Below are 15,806 nucleotides of genomic sequence, written 5' to 3' on the forward strand. Positions count from 1 at the left end.
GACTAGATGTGAGTGAAACTTTAGCACGTCTGGGTCCATGCAAACATGAAAGTCTTGACATTTGATTACCGGTGGCTGAAGAAGTTAGATGCAGCCCTAGGGAGTCTTGGAAAACACGGATATATGGATGCTAGATGTTGGGGTTAGCAGTGGGCTATGTGTTTGGGGACTTGTCACAGTGGCCAGGAATGGTATGCCCACACCCGAGTACACTGACACTAGGCTTTATACAGGGAGAACAGGGGTAGGTGTAATAGTGTTAAAATAGTGTTTTTGGCAGTAAGGTCCAAAAATATAACAACTCCTTGTGGACATCACAGAATACTTACATCGGGTACTTGAGATATATAGTGTTGTGACGAACAGGGGGTCTAAAAGTCAACCGCTGTTATGCTGGTGGTTGGCGTATAGCTCAGTCAGTGAGGGTGTAGTTGTGACGCCAATGCTAACTCAGCACACAGGTTTGATGTTATACCTGCTTTAAGTTTATGTGGCTGGCTATATCGATCCCCAATGTTCAGTGACCTTCTGGGCTGCGATAGGTCCCTTGGGCTCTTATCACGGTGGTCCAGAGTGGTGAGATAACCCACCCAAACTATCGGTACCACCACCCATAGATAGGTGAAAATGACCCAAAAACGGTGTAGCCTGTGTGTATAGGTTCTGGTGCAATTATCATTGAGTCCCAGCAGAATAAATAAAGTGATCTTTAATGAAAAGTCTCTGACCATACAGAATAGTGGTAGAACAAGTGACGTCTGAGATACAGACTTGAGTTCACTGAATCTGTGCTGAAAGATACTGAAGAGCTGAGGTAGAATAGAAGAGTTCTGGTTCAGTTGAGTGCTGAGTAGAGAAGTTCAGAAGAGTGGAGAGGAGATGGTCGGGAGAACCCCAACCCAGTTTAGTAATGTGCTCTGCCAGAACTTGTGAGAAGAGATACTTGAAGATACTTGAGAAGAAGAGAATACTTGTGCCCGTGTTTCGACCTGAATGCTGCTATAACCACCTTCTGCCCTGCAGTGTCGGGTGACCCTTTCTACGAGGGTGAAACAAGCCCCAGTCTTGGTTACCTGAGTGTAGCTAAGTGTCAGAGCATGTCCCGGTTTCACCTGCGTTGTGAGTACGTAGGCATTGGATATGGCTGCTCTATCCGGGTCAGTTCCTCTGTCTAGGATACCGCTCTGCTCTGCTTAAAGAGGTTCTAATCATGGGCTGTGGTGTCCTCTGACTTGTCCTCTAGCTGTTTAGCACTGCATCTTGTCTATAGTAATAGCTTTAAGAAAATCTCTGTGTTCTCCATCGTGTGTCTGTATACAGCTGGTCTGTCCCGGACAGGGAACCTGGAAGTCAGCAGGGATGCCTGACCTGTGTGTGTCCTACTCCTCAGAGAATCAGAGGAAAACTCAACTAACAAGTGGTGCCACACTTCCTCTCCCCACATGATGACTTCCTACAGCGTGTGTAAAAGTCCCTGTGAGTGGTGGAGAAGAAAGGGGGTAAAGAATAGAGGATAGAGATAGGTAGAAGAAAAGACCATCTCTCATTGGTGCACAGAATCACATAATAAGACAGTAACCCTATAGTGACTACAGCTGTGCAGCATATACAAGATTTTGCATAGTGACATCTAGTGGCAAAACTCATATATAACTTAATTACCACTCTACCACCTCTAGAGTACAAGGCTTTTGCGACAGGTGTCCAGACTAGAAACACCCATGGTGGGATACCACAGTGTGATTAGCTTCCATGTACTTCAGCTTAGTAGGTAGGTTGAACTTTGGTTTAGTGAGACTTGACTTGTGAGAAGGTTAAGGAGCTTCCAATGGGCCTTCTCTAAGTAGTAACAGTACTCTGTGGGGATGACTTGCCTTTGAGTATGAATATCTCCTATGAAGTTTTCAACAAAGTCTAGGAGATACCACCTTAGCCAAAAGAGATCACAGAGTGCCGAGTCTGGTATCACAATTGGGTGAAGCTAAGCACTGAAGGTTTCCCAAGATGGCCGAGGGGAGATCAAAAGAATACATTGGCTTAGTCAAACATTGCTCCACTGTATATGACCCATTTAGCTTTCCGGAACGTCCTGACTAGTATGGATTATCACCCCTCACGTAGACCAGGTGTTCTCTATGAGGTATTGTATTAGGTATGAGGTACCATAGTACCAGGTCAGGCCCTGGAGTATACTTCAGCAGGAACAGCAGTCCGAATTTAGTCTTAGAGACCACCTAAGGACCCTCAGGTATTTTTTATAGTAGGAACCAGGACTTGTCTCCCATTTGTTGAGAATCTTCTAGAACAAGCTGAACCTGAGTGCTTAAGCGTTGTGTAAGTGTTGTATGGTACCCAGTGTAAGGATTGGACAACAGTGAACAACAAACAAGTACAACCCTTTTGATACCTTCAGCTGTACAATACATACAGGAAGGTGATAAAGTGGTAAGTGGTAAAGGAGTAGAAAACAACCTTTAGTCCAGAGCATACATACATACATACATACAAAAATACCTGACGACAGGTTGTGCTAAGGAGTAGTGGCACACCTGCTCTGGGATGTGTGTTAGTGAGTTTGCACAGAAACTACAAAATGATGAGGAGAATTTTCCCCAGTGTATAAAAAACTACTGCACAGACAGACTATCATAGCCCTTCATGTCCATTCATCAAGCAGAGGAAGCAAGAGGAAAAGTATTGGGCTCTGCAAAAACCTGATAAATCTGTTATTGATAAATTCTCCCCTTTGACATTGCTATCTTTTCCGCAGGTAGTACCCATTCTGCTGACACAACTGCTTTAACAACCAATCATATGACGCAGCACACAAACAGGACTGAAACGCCTAATGGTAAGGTACAGGAGTATTCCCATCTAAATAAGTAGAATCCCTATTCTTTACAACTAATGAATAAATCCATTATTATGCAATTACCTAAATGTAATTGTTGCAGAGATTTTACTCCACACCTATTCCAGTTGACAAGAAGTTTCCACTAGTTACGGTGTTGTTGTGGTGGATGACTGGCTGGCCCATTTGCACACATTCATCAGTGTCAGTGTGAGGCCCGGCATTGAAGGTTCTTTTAAGGATCTCTCTGGATTGTAAATCAATAATTACAAACACAGTATTGTAACAATCTGATTGTACAATCTAATACAATAATGAGAAAGTAATGTAAAAGAAATAGCATCCCAAATAAGCACTGATCAAATAAATAAAATGAGAAATCCCTATGAGAAACAAATATGGCAAAGAAAATAGTACTAAAGAATAACAGTCAAATACAAAGTTACAAAAGTACTTTAAAAGGAAACTCCACGTAGAGGTTAAAAAAAAATAAACTTCTGCAGAGGCATATAGCATTTGAAACTACCAAAACTCCATTTGTTTAGGGGGGGGGGGGTGTTGTGTATTGTTTTTTGTACTTCCTGGTTGAGCAGTTCCCAGAATGCCGTACTGGTTCCAGAATACTATGAAACTCAAACATATGTGAACACAGCCCTGATTTCACTACAGACTTTTGCACAATCAGTGAAATCAGTGCAACACCTGCTTCTGGCCGGTCAGAGATGGTGAATCACTCCTGTGACATCAAGCCCTGCCCCATGTCTGCATCATCAGCCGCTCAGTAGACACACACAGTGTGAGACAGAGGCATGGAAGATTTGTCTCTTAGGTTGGATAGCAGTAGGAGCAGGAGACAATGTGAATTGGCACAGAGGCCATTTTTCTTCACTTCCTAGATTTCAAACAGCTACCAGTGTGTCAGAATCGTACAGATACGGTAATACATTGTACAGACACATCTATATAACTCTTAATGTACTTTTAATAGAAATCATGTTTTAATTATGTGGAGTTCCCCTTTAATCAATAGCAATAGACTGATGTTACTTAGCTGATGGTAACTTACCATTCCTATATAGATGTTAGAATGAGGGTTTTTCCCAGTTTCCCATACATTGATCCTTGTACTCCTGTTGGAAAACTAGGATCATTAACTACCCTCCTGAAAAAGCCATTTGCTCAACAAAACAGGTGTGAAACCAAATGTGTGATAGAAAGGCAAAGATTGTCTTACTAGCTGGGAAAATAGAAGCTGGAAAGCTGGACTATATATATATATATATATATATATATATATACACACACACACACACACACACACACACACACACACCCATGACCATATCTTTTAACAGGTTGAGCTCTTTAACACAACACTGTACACAGCCATAAAAATATACAATATTGTTACACCCCTTGATTGCATCTTATCAGATCGCCCATGGAGGGAATTGTATTGAGTACAAATTTAAATTGCTACCACATATTGCTATGTTATCTGGGATTTTCATAAATACAGATTTGCGCGTTTCTCCTATGGTTATTTCTAATGTACCTTTAGCTTGTTGTCTGCAAAAAGTAAAATTTTCAGTAGGAACTAATAAAATTGCAGTAGGTGAATGCAAACACCAGAGGGCAGGAGTGCACCAGTATTTAAATTAACTTAAAGCGACTCTGTACCCACAATCTGTGTACCTTCGAATAGCTGCAATAACTGCATCACCTGCCGAACAGACCCCGGGACAGATCTTGGATTAAAAGCAGCTATGCGAAGGTAAAAGTGGTTTGGGGGGTCAGATTGTGGGTACAGAGTCGCTTTAAACTTTAAAGCTCAAATATTCCTTATTCTTTCAATATAACACCTGTTCCTGGAGGTATGAATTTTGCATTATGGTGCTAATGTATGTATTGTCTTTCCTTTCTTGTTAGTCGCTCATGCTTCCAAGGGATTGTCAGATAATCCGGGCCTGGTTGCTGTCCTCTGTATATTTATATCTGTTCTCTGCATTGCTCTTGTGGTGACTGCTGTGAGGTTCTGCCAGAAGCCTAATCCACAATTTGAGAAGCTGGATGAAGTCCCAATGGTAATATGATTGATTATTATAAAAAAAATTCTCATTAAAGTTATATTATTATACGCTCCCAAGGCCTTTGACTCTGTACTAGTCTATCATTTATTTTAAGTATTATTGTAAGGATGCTGATACAATAAAAGAGCAGTTCCCTGATGCAGCAGTCAGCTTCACAGCCAATTCAAGAGAACCGCAGGGTGACAGCATGTGGTGAGGGGGTACACCTTGCTCAGGGAGCAAGTAGGCAGCACCCCCTATTATTACACTATTGTCTATGGGACATTTCTAGAATATCATGTGGATGTCCCAGGTGAAAAGACCTCTTTAAGAGGTTGATAAATTTAATAGGACCATTTGAAACAGGTTTTCATAACCTTCATTAATAACAGAGCTCAGGGATTTCATATATAAGGCTTGGTAAAGAGGGTTTCAAGCTAAGGCTATGTTTCCATGTCTTTTTTTAGATGATAAAAAATAATGATGGCCGTTAATAATGATCATGATGGCCATCATTATAAAATAAAAGGCTGTCTTTTAACCTTAAGATGTTGTGGGAACATAACCCTAAAGTGTAAAAAATAAATCCCCACTAAAGCATTCATCTCATCACGCTATCCCTTTGTAGCCAGAAGCCGGACTGGTGATCAGCTAATCAGAAATCTCAGGGTGATTAGTTATCAACACCTGGGCAACAATTGTAGAGCTACACTATTTTACAGCACTAACTACTAGTCTTTTTTAGCAACTTGCCACTCTAGCCAAAAAGGGTGAAGTCCCAAGGGAACAACATCTAAAGGGTCAGTGTACAATGCTCAAAGAAAACCAAGGAGATGGAACCGCCATCATGGTGCTTCACTCCACAATAGAAATTACTCCAAGGAAAGTGGAAACCATGCAAGGAAATGGAGAGGGGAGAGAGCACTAACCAGCAGATAGCAAATGCAATGCTCTTTATTCGTCTAAATTTAAAGAGACAAAATGTAGCTGCAGGTTCTAGATGAATAAAGAGTGATGGATGGATACAGCCCTATGGCTGTCTGGAAAACATGGATACGGCCTATGGCTGTATTTATTTTTTCCAAGACTCCCTAGGGCTGCATCCAACCTCTCCATGTGCTGGAAGTTAAAGAGGACCTGTAACCCCCCGTGCCGGGGTGACAGGCTCCCGACCCCCCGTTAGAGCCCCCTATACTCACCTAATCCCGCCGGGTCCCGCTTCGGATTCCGGTCGAGTGACGGAGATCTCAGCCACATCCCTGCTGCGATTTTGTCTGCAGCCCGCCCCATTAACCCCCCGGCCGCCGGACATTATACATTAGCGGGTCCCCGTTCCTGCTTGCTTCGGGGCTCCCGGTGTCTTCACGGCCCGCCCGGCCAGTCAGTGCGCTGCGGCGGGGCAGCGCACTGATTGGCCGGGCGGAACGTGCCGGGAGCCGCTGAAGCAAGCAGGAGCCGGGATCAGGTAATGTATATCGCCCCCAGCCCCCGGCCGCACGATCGCCCCCAGCCCCGCAGCCCCCAACTGCACCATCGCCCGCAGCCCCCGGCCGCACGATCGCCCCCAGCCCTGCAGCCCCCGACCTCACGATCGCCCCCAGCATCGCAGCCCCCGGCCGCACGATCGCCCCCAGCGGACGATCGTGCAGCCGGGGGCTGCAGGCAATCGTGCAGCCGGGGGCTGCGGGGCTGGGGGCGATCGTGCGGCCGGGGGCTGCGGGGCGATCGGGGCTGCTTGCCCCGCCGCAGCGCACTGATTGGCCGGGCGGGCCGTGAAGACACCGGGAGCCCCGAAGCAAGCAGGTACGGGGACCCGCTAATGTATAATGTCCGGCGGCCGGGGGGGTTAATGGGGCGGGCTGCAGACAAAATCGCAGCAGGGATGTACATCCCTGCTGCGAGTTTCTCTGCTATTCAAAGTATAGGGCCAGGATCTGCAGCGAGTCTCGCTGCAAAAACACAGCAAGGAGACTCGCTGCAGATCCGGCAAGTGGGTTTGTAACCTAAGAATACTTTTAACCCAGGAAAATCTTCTCAAAAGTCAGGGGTAGTCTTATACGCCGGGTGTCGTTTAATAGGGCGGGTGCTGAAAATATTTGGACTGGAGAACCTGCGGTCCCCACATATGGTGGCGGGAGCTCAAAAACGACCGCATCCCCGCTGTATGCGGTGACAGCATGATGAGGAGAGTAAGCTGCAGGCGTCCAGGGTATGGAAAAAAAGATACAGTAGAGTGGAGCTGTGCCCAGAAAAACATACCCTTCTGGCCGCCCTTGTATCATACCGGTATTACTGTACCTCCTCTTCTGCCTCTCAGATGTCTGATGTTTTTATTAATTTTTATTTGGTGTGCATTGGAAGAGTTTGGGTAGTCATAATTACAAACTCTATATTTTAACTGGAAAAGTTGGGGGTCGTCTTATACACCCAGTCGTCTTATACGGTACATAAAAAATGGTTGCATCTAAGCTTTGATTACTTCCAATTTCATGCTAAAATTTTACCCATATTTTGGGATTTATGCTGTGCATAAAAATTGTCTCATAACATTTTACATGATTTGTATGACTGCAGTTTAACCATGTTTGAACATATTTTCTTTTTTTGCAGAATGGCATGAATGAAGAAGCTCCATTTGCCCGATACCCTCCAAAATAACAGAAATACATGAATGTTATTATGACTACTTAATGTTTATGCCACATTGTTACTGTAGAATACAGCTGTTTTTTAATTACATTTTTGATTCTGCCTATTGAATTCTTAAAAAAAGCATTCATCTTAGCAGGGTTTCACACTAGCTAAACTTTTAGCAAAAATGCCACGGCCAAATGTTAGTGAAAAGTCAATGAAAGTTTATGAAATGCCATACTTGGCTTTTTTGTGACGTTTTACTCTTCTCTTGTTTTTTGGCCCTGTGGCAGTTTTTTCAAAACGCAGCATGCTAAGTGTTTGGCCTTTTTTACTGTAAACTATGGTGATTTTCTATCATAGACATCAATTAAATATTTTCTGTTTGTCTCAAAAACGCCAGAGGCAAAAAAATAAAAGCCAATCCCATCTAGTAAAAAGTCAAAAACACCAGAAAAAGAAACACCAAAATAAGCTTTGGCATTTTTTTCATTTATTTTTTATTTTTTTTTGAATACCAGAAAAACGCTAGAAAATAAGTTGTGCCTGGGTGCACCCTTAAAGGGAACCAATCACTGGAAAAAAGCATATAGAGCTTTTGAAATGTGCTGTTACAGCACACAGCACACTTGCCACACGTGTTTCCATAGCCTCCGTGCCTTCCCCGTGTAAGCCGCAAAGTAACTTTATAAAACTGGCGCCCTGTATGCTAATTACCTGAGGTAGTCACCTGGGCGGTGTTCGGCTAGCAGGTAGTCACGTCCCCTAGGCGTTTTTCCGCTGTAATCACGCCCCTCTGGGCGTGATTCAAATGGCAGAGTGGCTGTGGCGTCACTCGGGAGCGCGCCGTGCCCAACGTCGGCGCGCTTACGTACTGATGCCGGACGCCGCACATGCGCAGTGCAGCCGCTTCCATTCCGGTTGGACTGCGCCTGTGTAGAATAGCCTCGAACTCCGGCTAACAGGCTATTCGAGGCTATTCTGCACAGGCGCAGTACCGCCGGAATGGAAGCGGCTGCACTGTGCATGTGCGGCGGCGTCCGGCATCAGAGTGTCACAGCTACTCGGCCATTTGAATCACGCCCAGAGGGGCGTGATTACAGCGGTAGAACGCCCAGGGGACCGTGACTACCTGCTAGCCGAACACCGCCCAGGTGACTACCTCAGGTACTTAGCATACAGGGCGCCAGTTTTATAAAGTTACTTTGCGGCTTACACGGGGAAGGCACGGAGGCTATGGAAACACGTGTGGCAAGTGTGCTGTGTGCTCTAACAGCACATTTCAAAAGCTCTATATGCGTTTTTCCGGTGATTGGTTCCCTTTAAAGGGGTTTTGTGGGCTAAAGAGCTCATCAGTCACTGATCGGTGGAGTGCTGACACCCAGCACGCCCAACTATCAGCTTTTTTTGCAGTACACAGTAAATAGAGATGGAAGCAGTTCTTCATGCACCAGGTTACTGCAGCCCAGCTGGCGCACACCTAAATGAGAGCTGAGTTGCATTTACATGCGCTACACATAAAGCCGTTTCTGGCCTTGTTCACTGTGAAGTGCTGGTGCAGATCAGTGACTGATGAGCTATCCTTTGTATAGCTCATCAATATATTTTGCCCAGAAAACGTTAATTGTATTTTTTTCCATATAATTAAATCTGACAGTACAGAGCTTAGATATATATACTGCAACAGACACTCAAAACAGATAACCCATCAAATTGTGTTAAATATGATCTATCTAAAGGAGAACTCTGGCAAATAATTTTTTCCCCAAATCAAATGGTATCAGACAGATAAGTTAGACAGATTGGCAATTTACTTCTATTTAAAAAAATCTTCAGTCTTCCAATAATTATCAGCTTTTGTATGTCTTGCAGGAAGTGGTGTATTCTTTCCAGTTTGGCAGCAGAGAGCACTGTGTCAGACTGGAAAGAATACACCACTTCCTGCAGGACACAAAGCAGCTGATAAGTACTGGATGACTGGAGATTTTTAAATAGAAGAAAATTACAAATCTATATAATTTTCTGATATCAGCTGATTTGAAAGAAAAAAAAAACATTTTGCTGGAGTACCCCTTTAAGACAGTAATACACCCACAGCTTTAATATACTATACCAACAAGAGCTTCCTTGGTTGAATTTCATGGACATATGTCTTTTTTCAACCATACTATGTCAAAAAAGAGGAGTATGGTCCCTCAAGCTACAATTTATTCAACCATTGTAAGGCTGGGTTCACACTACCTTTTTGCAGTCTGTTTTTTTTTCCATCCAAAAAAAAAGATGGAAAATGGATGGAAAACCAGATGCAATTGTGTGCAATCAGTTTAGTTCCATTTTTCCATTTACTTCCATTATGAAAAAAACGGATCAAAATGGATGTGTTTTTTTAGCGTACACAAAAACGTGATCGACCACGTTTTTGTGTACGCTAAAAAAAATGCATTCATTTTGATCCTTTTTTTATAATGGAAGTCAATGGAAAAATGGGTGTAAACGGATTGCACACAATTGCATCTGTTTTTCCATTTTATTTTATTTTATTTTATTTGCAAAAAAGGATAAAAGGAACAAACTGCAAAAACCTTGTGTGGCCCTAGTCTAACTTGAGCCTTACAAGATACAATATGTTAAGCTTACAATGCTGGTCCAATAATTATTGTAACTTGAGGACATACTGTACTTGCACTGGTTCATATTTATATATACAAAAAAAATTGCCAATTTTTTAAGTGTTTATTTTATGTTTTCTACTTTATTTCTATGGGAGTTAAAAATGGCAGATGTAAGCAGAAACGCCCCAAACTAGTGATCAGCAGGGAAGCTTCTTTTTTTTTTTTTTTTTTTTTTAATTGTGTAAACAAAACCCTAAGGACTATACAAATGTTATTTATGGTTTCTGAAATTTCAACAGTTATTTGAGAAAAATGTAATAAACCTCCATTTTTATAAATAAACTATTTTAAAGTCCTTCCACTACAGCGAGAGTATATATTCTTTATTTATATAAAAAGATATTTTACACAGTGGCAAAACTGTAGAGCTGGCCTGCCTACCAGCCAACCCTTTCAGCTTTTAGCTGTCCTGATCTTTATAGTGTTGTCAGCTTAAGGCTATGTTCACACAAGTTACAGACAATGGCCGTTTTTTGGTACTCAAAGGCAACGGCCATTGTTGCATTGAAAATTGCATTGAAATCAATGCACAATTGCCGTTGTTTAATACATTGTGTGAACAATGGCTGTTGTTTTGCGGGCGGCAGTGCTAGAGCCAAGGAGGTAAGTGGAATTTTTTCTTTTATTTTACTTAAATGGCCCTTCCCACACCCCTCCTAGCCCCCACTGAGTTCTAAAAAAAAAGCATCCTGGCCTGGAGTTCTCCTTTAAAGGAACCCAATCACTGCCAAAATGGCCCTGCAGCGTAACTTAAAGTGTCACTGTCGTGAAATTTTTTTTTTTGCAGAAATCAATAGTCGAGGCGATTTTAAGAAACTTTGTAATTGGGTTTATTACCCAATTTTAGTTAGTTAATTAGTTTATTTTATCATGAAAAAGCAGTTTGAAGCTGTCCCCCTGTCTTCATTGGTCTCCTATGGAGAGAGCTAAATAAAAGACCAAAACAGGACAACAAAGAATTAATCTACAAATAACTCACCCTTTATCTCCTCTGACAGTCAGTATTGACCTCTCTGAGCTCTGATTACAGCTGTCACCCAGCTCCATGCCTGTAATCCTCTGTTATCTGCTTTCTGCTGTCGGCTAACTCCCTCCTCCTCCCCCCTCCCCCCTCCCCTCTCTATAGAACAGACTGGGTACGTCTGATGCAACAAGTCACAATTTTCCGATTTTTAGCAGTGGATGGAAAAGAGGAGAGAGGGGGGGACCTGGGAAAAGGCTTTTTAAAATTTTAAATGCAGATAATGGCATATTTGGCTAATAAACCCAATTACAAAGTTTCTTAAAATCGCCTGGACTATTGATTTCTGCAAAAAAAAAAAAAAAAAATACGACTGTGACTCTTTAAAGTGCTATAGAGCCCCCAGCACTGAGTCTTTCCATATAACTAAACATTACCAGCTCTCCTCCTGGCCCCCGAAAATAAACTTTTAACATTTCCTGCGTCGCATGCTAATTACCTTTATCAAGTCAACTGGGTGGTCCTCTTCTGCCAAGTCGTCACAGCTGGAAGGAGATTTCAGCCCAGAGAGGTGTGATTACAATTGTAGAGCTTGCCGTGATGGAGGGGGACTGCCCTGTAATCTTGCATGGACGCTTAGTTCCTGAGCATGGCACTGGTTTGTTCCCAAGCACCGGCCAGGCATTAAGCACTGGAGGTGGGCCCACCGACCCCTGTGTGACGATCTCCCCTCCCGTTTGTGACGAGACTCCATTGATTCATCAGACTGCTGGCCGGTGGGCCCGCCTCCGGTGCTTCATGCTTCACTTTCTGATTAACTCAGTTAGGCCGGGTTCACAGAGCTTATAACATCGACCATTCTGTGACCCGGCCAGGTCAAAGAATGGCCGGTGTTAGTGAAGATCATCCCGGCAGATGATCTTCATTTCTGTTGAATTTGGATGTGGGCGCACCCGTATCCCAATTCACGTTGCACACAATGGAGAGTGTGGCTGGAGCTGCACTCTCCATTGTGTAAACTGACATGTATGTGCAGCCGCTATTTAATGAATAGCAGCTGCACAAAATTTACATTTCAGTTTTCCGCGCAGCCGGTTGGAATCCCAGCCGGAGCGTATACTATGGGGGAGATTTATTAAACATGGTGTAAAGTGAAACTTTAAAATTGGTTTCTAGGGGCACTTTACACAATCTAAATTTCTCACAGACTCTTTGGAAAATAAAAGGTGGAATTTGATTGGTTGTTAGGGGCAACTGAGCCAGTTTTACATTATGTTTGATAAATTTCCCCCTATGTGTATATGCTCCTTCCGGGATTCCATTAATTCAAATACAACGTATGTTTTGCATTAATCACGGTCGTTGTTGCAAATTGCAGCAATGGCCGTGATTTATGCAAAACATACATTGTGTGAACAAAGCCTTATATTAAATGTTAATGTTACATTTGTGTCCACAATGTGCTACTTTGTATATGTCAGTAAAGGACAGAAAAAAAAAAATCGTACACTGTGGCAATACTTACGATACATCACCGTTAATCTGTACAGGCTGACTATAGATCATGTAATAATCCATAATGACAACGCGCTTTACCCACATAAAGTCCTAAATTTCAGTGATTTCCACATTTTCCTTGTTTGCTATGCATATTTTTTTCCCACAGAAAGGGGCCAAGAAAATTGTCTGGCAATTTTTGGAGGATATTGTTACATTAGATAATTTTGCATTCATATTCAAGCTAAATATGTCTCTGTGTTATAGCAACCTTTGCCTCCTGCTGGGTAAAATATTGTACAACTATTTTTACACTTCACATCAGTGCATTAAAAGACTCGCAATGGAAAATTATTTTATTACAAGTTCTTCACTTGTAATCCAGATTTATAGGTTCAGCAGCTATTAGTTATCCTTTTGGCTTGAGAGACTGAATAATTACAGCTGCTACAAGCATTTGTTATTCACTGTAAGATATTGGGCAAAAGTCCCATATAAAAGCCTTAAAACAACAATGCTCAAGTGCTCATTACTCAAATTGATTATTTTACAATGCTCGAGTGCTCTACTCGAGTAAGGAACCCCATTGAAATCAATGGGAGTTTTGAGCATTTCATTAGGTGCCCCCCAGTCAGCAGATTAGAAGGTGCCTGGTTCACCTATTGTGTTTTTTCTTTCAAATTTTTGTATATTTTATCTCTTAAAGTGATGTGTAATTGAAAATATACAAAAATTCAAAGGCAAAGAAATGCAATACGTTACCGCAAGACACATTAGAGCTCTGGTGGTATGCCCTCAATTGACAAAATACAAATAAAGTTCTAATGTATCTTGCAGTAACCTATTCAGTTTTTACCTTCCAATTTTTGTATATTTCCTTTACACATCACTTGAAGAGATGTAATATATAAAAATTTGAATTAGTATTTACACTTTTTTATAGCGCTCGTCATAATAATATTCACACTACTGTACTGTCGTGCTCTGTCAGTACAGTCAAGTATCGAGCACCCAGATGCATGATTGAGCACTATACCTGACCAAGCATTGAGCACGACCCCACGGTCAACCGCAGCCCCCTGCGCCGCCCCGATTGCCACCCCTGCCGCCCCGATCGCCATCCCCCCGCCGCTGCTCCGATCGCCACCCCCCCCCCCGCCGCTGCTCCGATCGCCACCCCCCCGCCGCCGCTGCTCCGATCGCCCCCCCTCCGCCGCTCCGATCACAACACCCCCCAACGCGATATCGCCCCCCCCCCCCCCGGTCCGGCCGCGAGCATACGTTACCTGCTCCGCGTAGCAGGTCTTCTACATCCCCGACTCTGCTCTTCAGTGCACTGATTGGCTGAAGAGGGGAGCTGTGAATTTCAAATGGCTCCTCTTCAGCCAATCAGTGCTCCTCTTCAGCACTGATTGGCTGAAGAGGAGCCGTTTGAAATTCCAGGCTCCCCTCTTCAGCCAGTCAATGCAAGGCAGAGCCGGGAATTTCAAACGGCTCCTCTTCAGCCAATCAGTGCTGCCTTGCATTGATTGGCTAAAGAGGGGAGCCGGGAATTAAAAACGGCTCCTCTTCAGCCAATCAGTGCTGAAGAGGAGCCGTTTGAAATTCACGGCTCACCTCTTCAGCCAATCAGTGCACTGAAGAGGGGAGCCGGGGATGTCGAAGACCTGCTATGCGGAGCAGGTAACGTATGGTCGCGGCGGGGCGTACGGTGCGACGGCTGGGGGCAACCGGAGCAGCGGGGGGGGGCAATCAGAGCGGCGGCGGGGGTGGGATCATAGCGGCGTCGGGGTTGGCGATCAGAGCGGCGGCGGGGTGGCGATCAGAGCGGCGGGGGTGGCGATTGAGCCGGTGCAGGGGGGCCGGGGGGCTGGACTATCCTGCGACGACTGTTTACACGGAACGATCAGCAAATTTTTAGCAAACGACGATTTGATAACATGTTGAAAGATCAAAATGAATGATTTCTCGTTCGTCGTTTGATCGTTCACTGCGTTTACACGTACGATTATCGTTCGAATTCGATCGTTATCGCGCAAATTCGTACGATAATCGTTACGTGTAAACGCAGCATAAAACTAAACTATTGTGTACATTTAATGTAATAAGTTTTCAGACACCTAAGGCTTCCCACAGATGAGTGTATGTCATGCACATTTTGCCAACCATATTACAGATATAAGGCTTGGCTTGACCGCAGGTCTGATGACTAGAGCTGACAGACACTGAAATCACTAAAACCCATGAGAAGTCAGCCTGAGCCACATTCAGGGTAAAGGCTGATAAGACTAGATGTTGTGATTTCACTTGCTGCCATTGTACCTGTACACGCCCCTGAATTTGAAGGTGATCAGAGCGTAACAGAAAGCTGGTCTGGAAGCCAGAAAGGAATGAGAACTCTTGCTTAAGTTTGCAATTCTTAAATACCCTGCGCATGAGTAATAACGCCCTGTATTTTGTCTATAAAAGCTAACACAAACCAATAAAGGGGAGCTTTCCAAACTTATGTTACTGATACGTACATCAGTTCTCTGTGTCTGTGATTTTAAGTTTGTCAGCAGAACTGCAGCTGCTCACTCTTGATTAGGAACCATCCTATCCTGGGGAGAGTCTGACTTCATAAAGTCAGACAAAAGCATAAGTTAACCCAATCAAGGCTTATTCACACATTCCATAAAACACAGATGGCGTGGACGGAAAAGCCCTGTACTGGAGTCTTTCCCTGCGCAGCATGATGCATCAATATCATGACGGGAGCAGGGAAACTGTTTGAATATTCATGGCACTTTAATGAAACAGTTGTGTAGGGCTCGAAGTTTTTAAAGGAACTTGAATAAGTGGATGGGGCCAGATGGTGAGTTTTGGTATGTGTTCTCCTAGGGTCCCAGGAGCTGCTCCTCCTTTACCCTAAGGGTCCTATTAGGCCCGATCATAAAGTATAAACTTTCTGAGCATTTACACGGCAGGACCATCAGGGCATCAAGGGCTACTCGGACATTGTTAGCCCTATAGTGTAAAATATTAAAGTATTTACTTACCTTACCACATGCCCCGGTGTCCTTGGTCTCTGCAGCTGCAGCTCTGCCTTCTGTTCTGGTCTCTACAGACAGAAGGGAACAGATGGC

The 15,806-nt window shown here is 43.6% G+C and overlaps 1 protein-coding gene across 3 annotated transcripts in view; it reads left to right on the forward strand.

Annotated features, from left to right (window-relative positions):
- CIST1 (colon, intestine and stomach enriched 1) overlaps window positions 1-7,659 on the forward strand; it is a 63,499-nt gene extending 55,840 nt beyond the window's left edge. For all 3 annotated transcript variants that reach the window (XM_069977944.1, XM_069977945.1, XM_069977946.1), the window contains 3 exons: window positions 2,771-2,851; window positions 4,781-4,935; window positions 7,531-7,659. In XM_069977944.1, coding sequence (XP_069834045.1) covers window positions 2,771-2,851; window positions 4,781-4,935; window positions 7,531-7,578 — 284 coding nt within the window. In that variant the 3' untranslated portion in view covers window positions 7,579-7,659. The remainder of the gene's footprint in view (window positions 1-2,770; window positions 2,852-4,780; window positions 4,936-7,530) is intronic.
- Window positions 7,660-15,806: the final 8,147 nt, after the last annotated feature.

Source organism: Dendropsophus ebraccatus, chromosome 7 (genome assembly GCF_027789765.1).
Source record: "Dendropsophus ebraccatus isolate aDenEbr1 chromosome 7, aDenEbr1.pat, whole genome shotgun sequence".
Classification (NCBI taxonomy): Eukaryota; Metazoa; Chordata; class Amphibia; order Anura; family Hylidae; genus Dendropsophus; species Dendropsophus ebraccatus.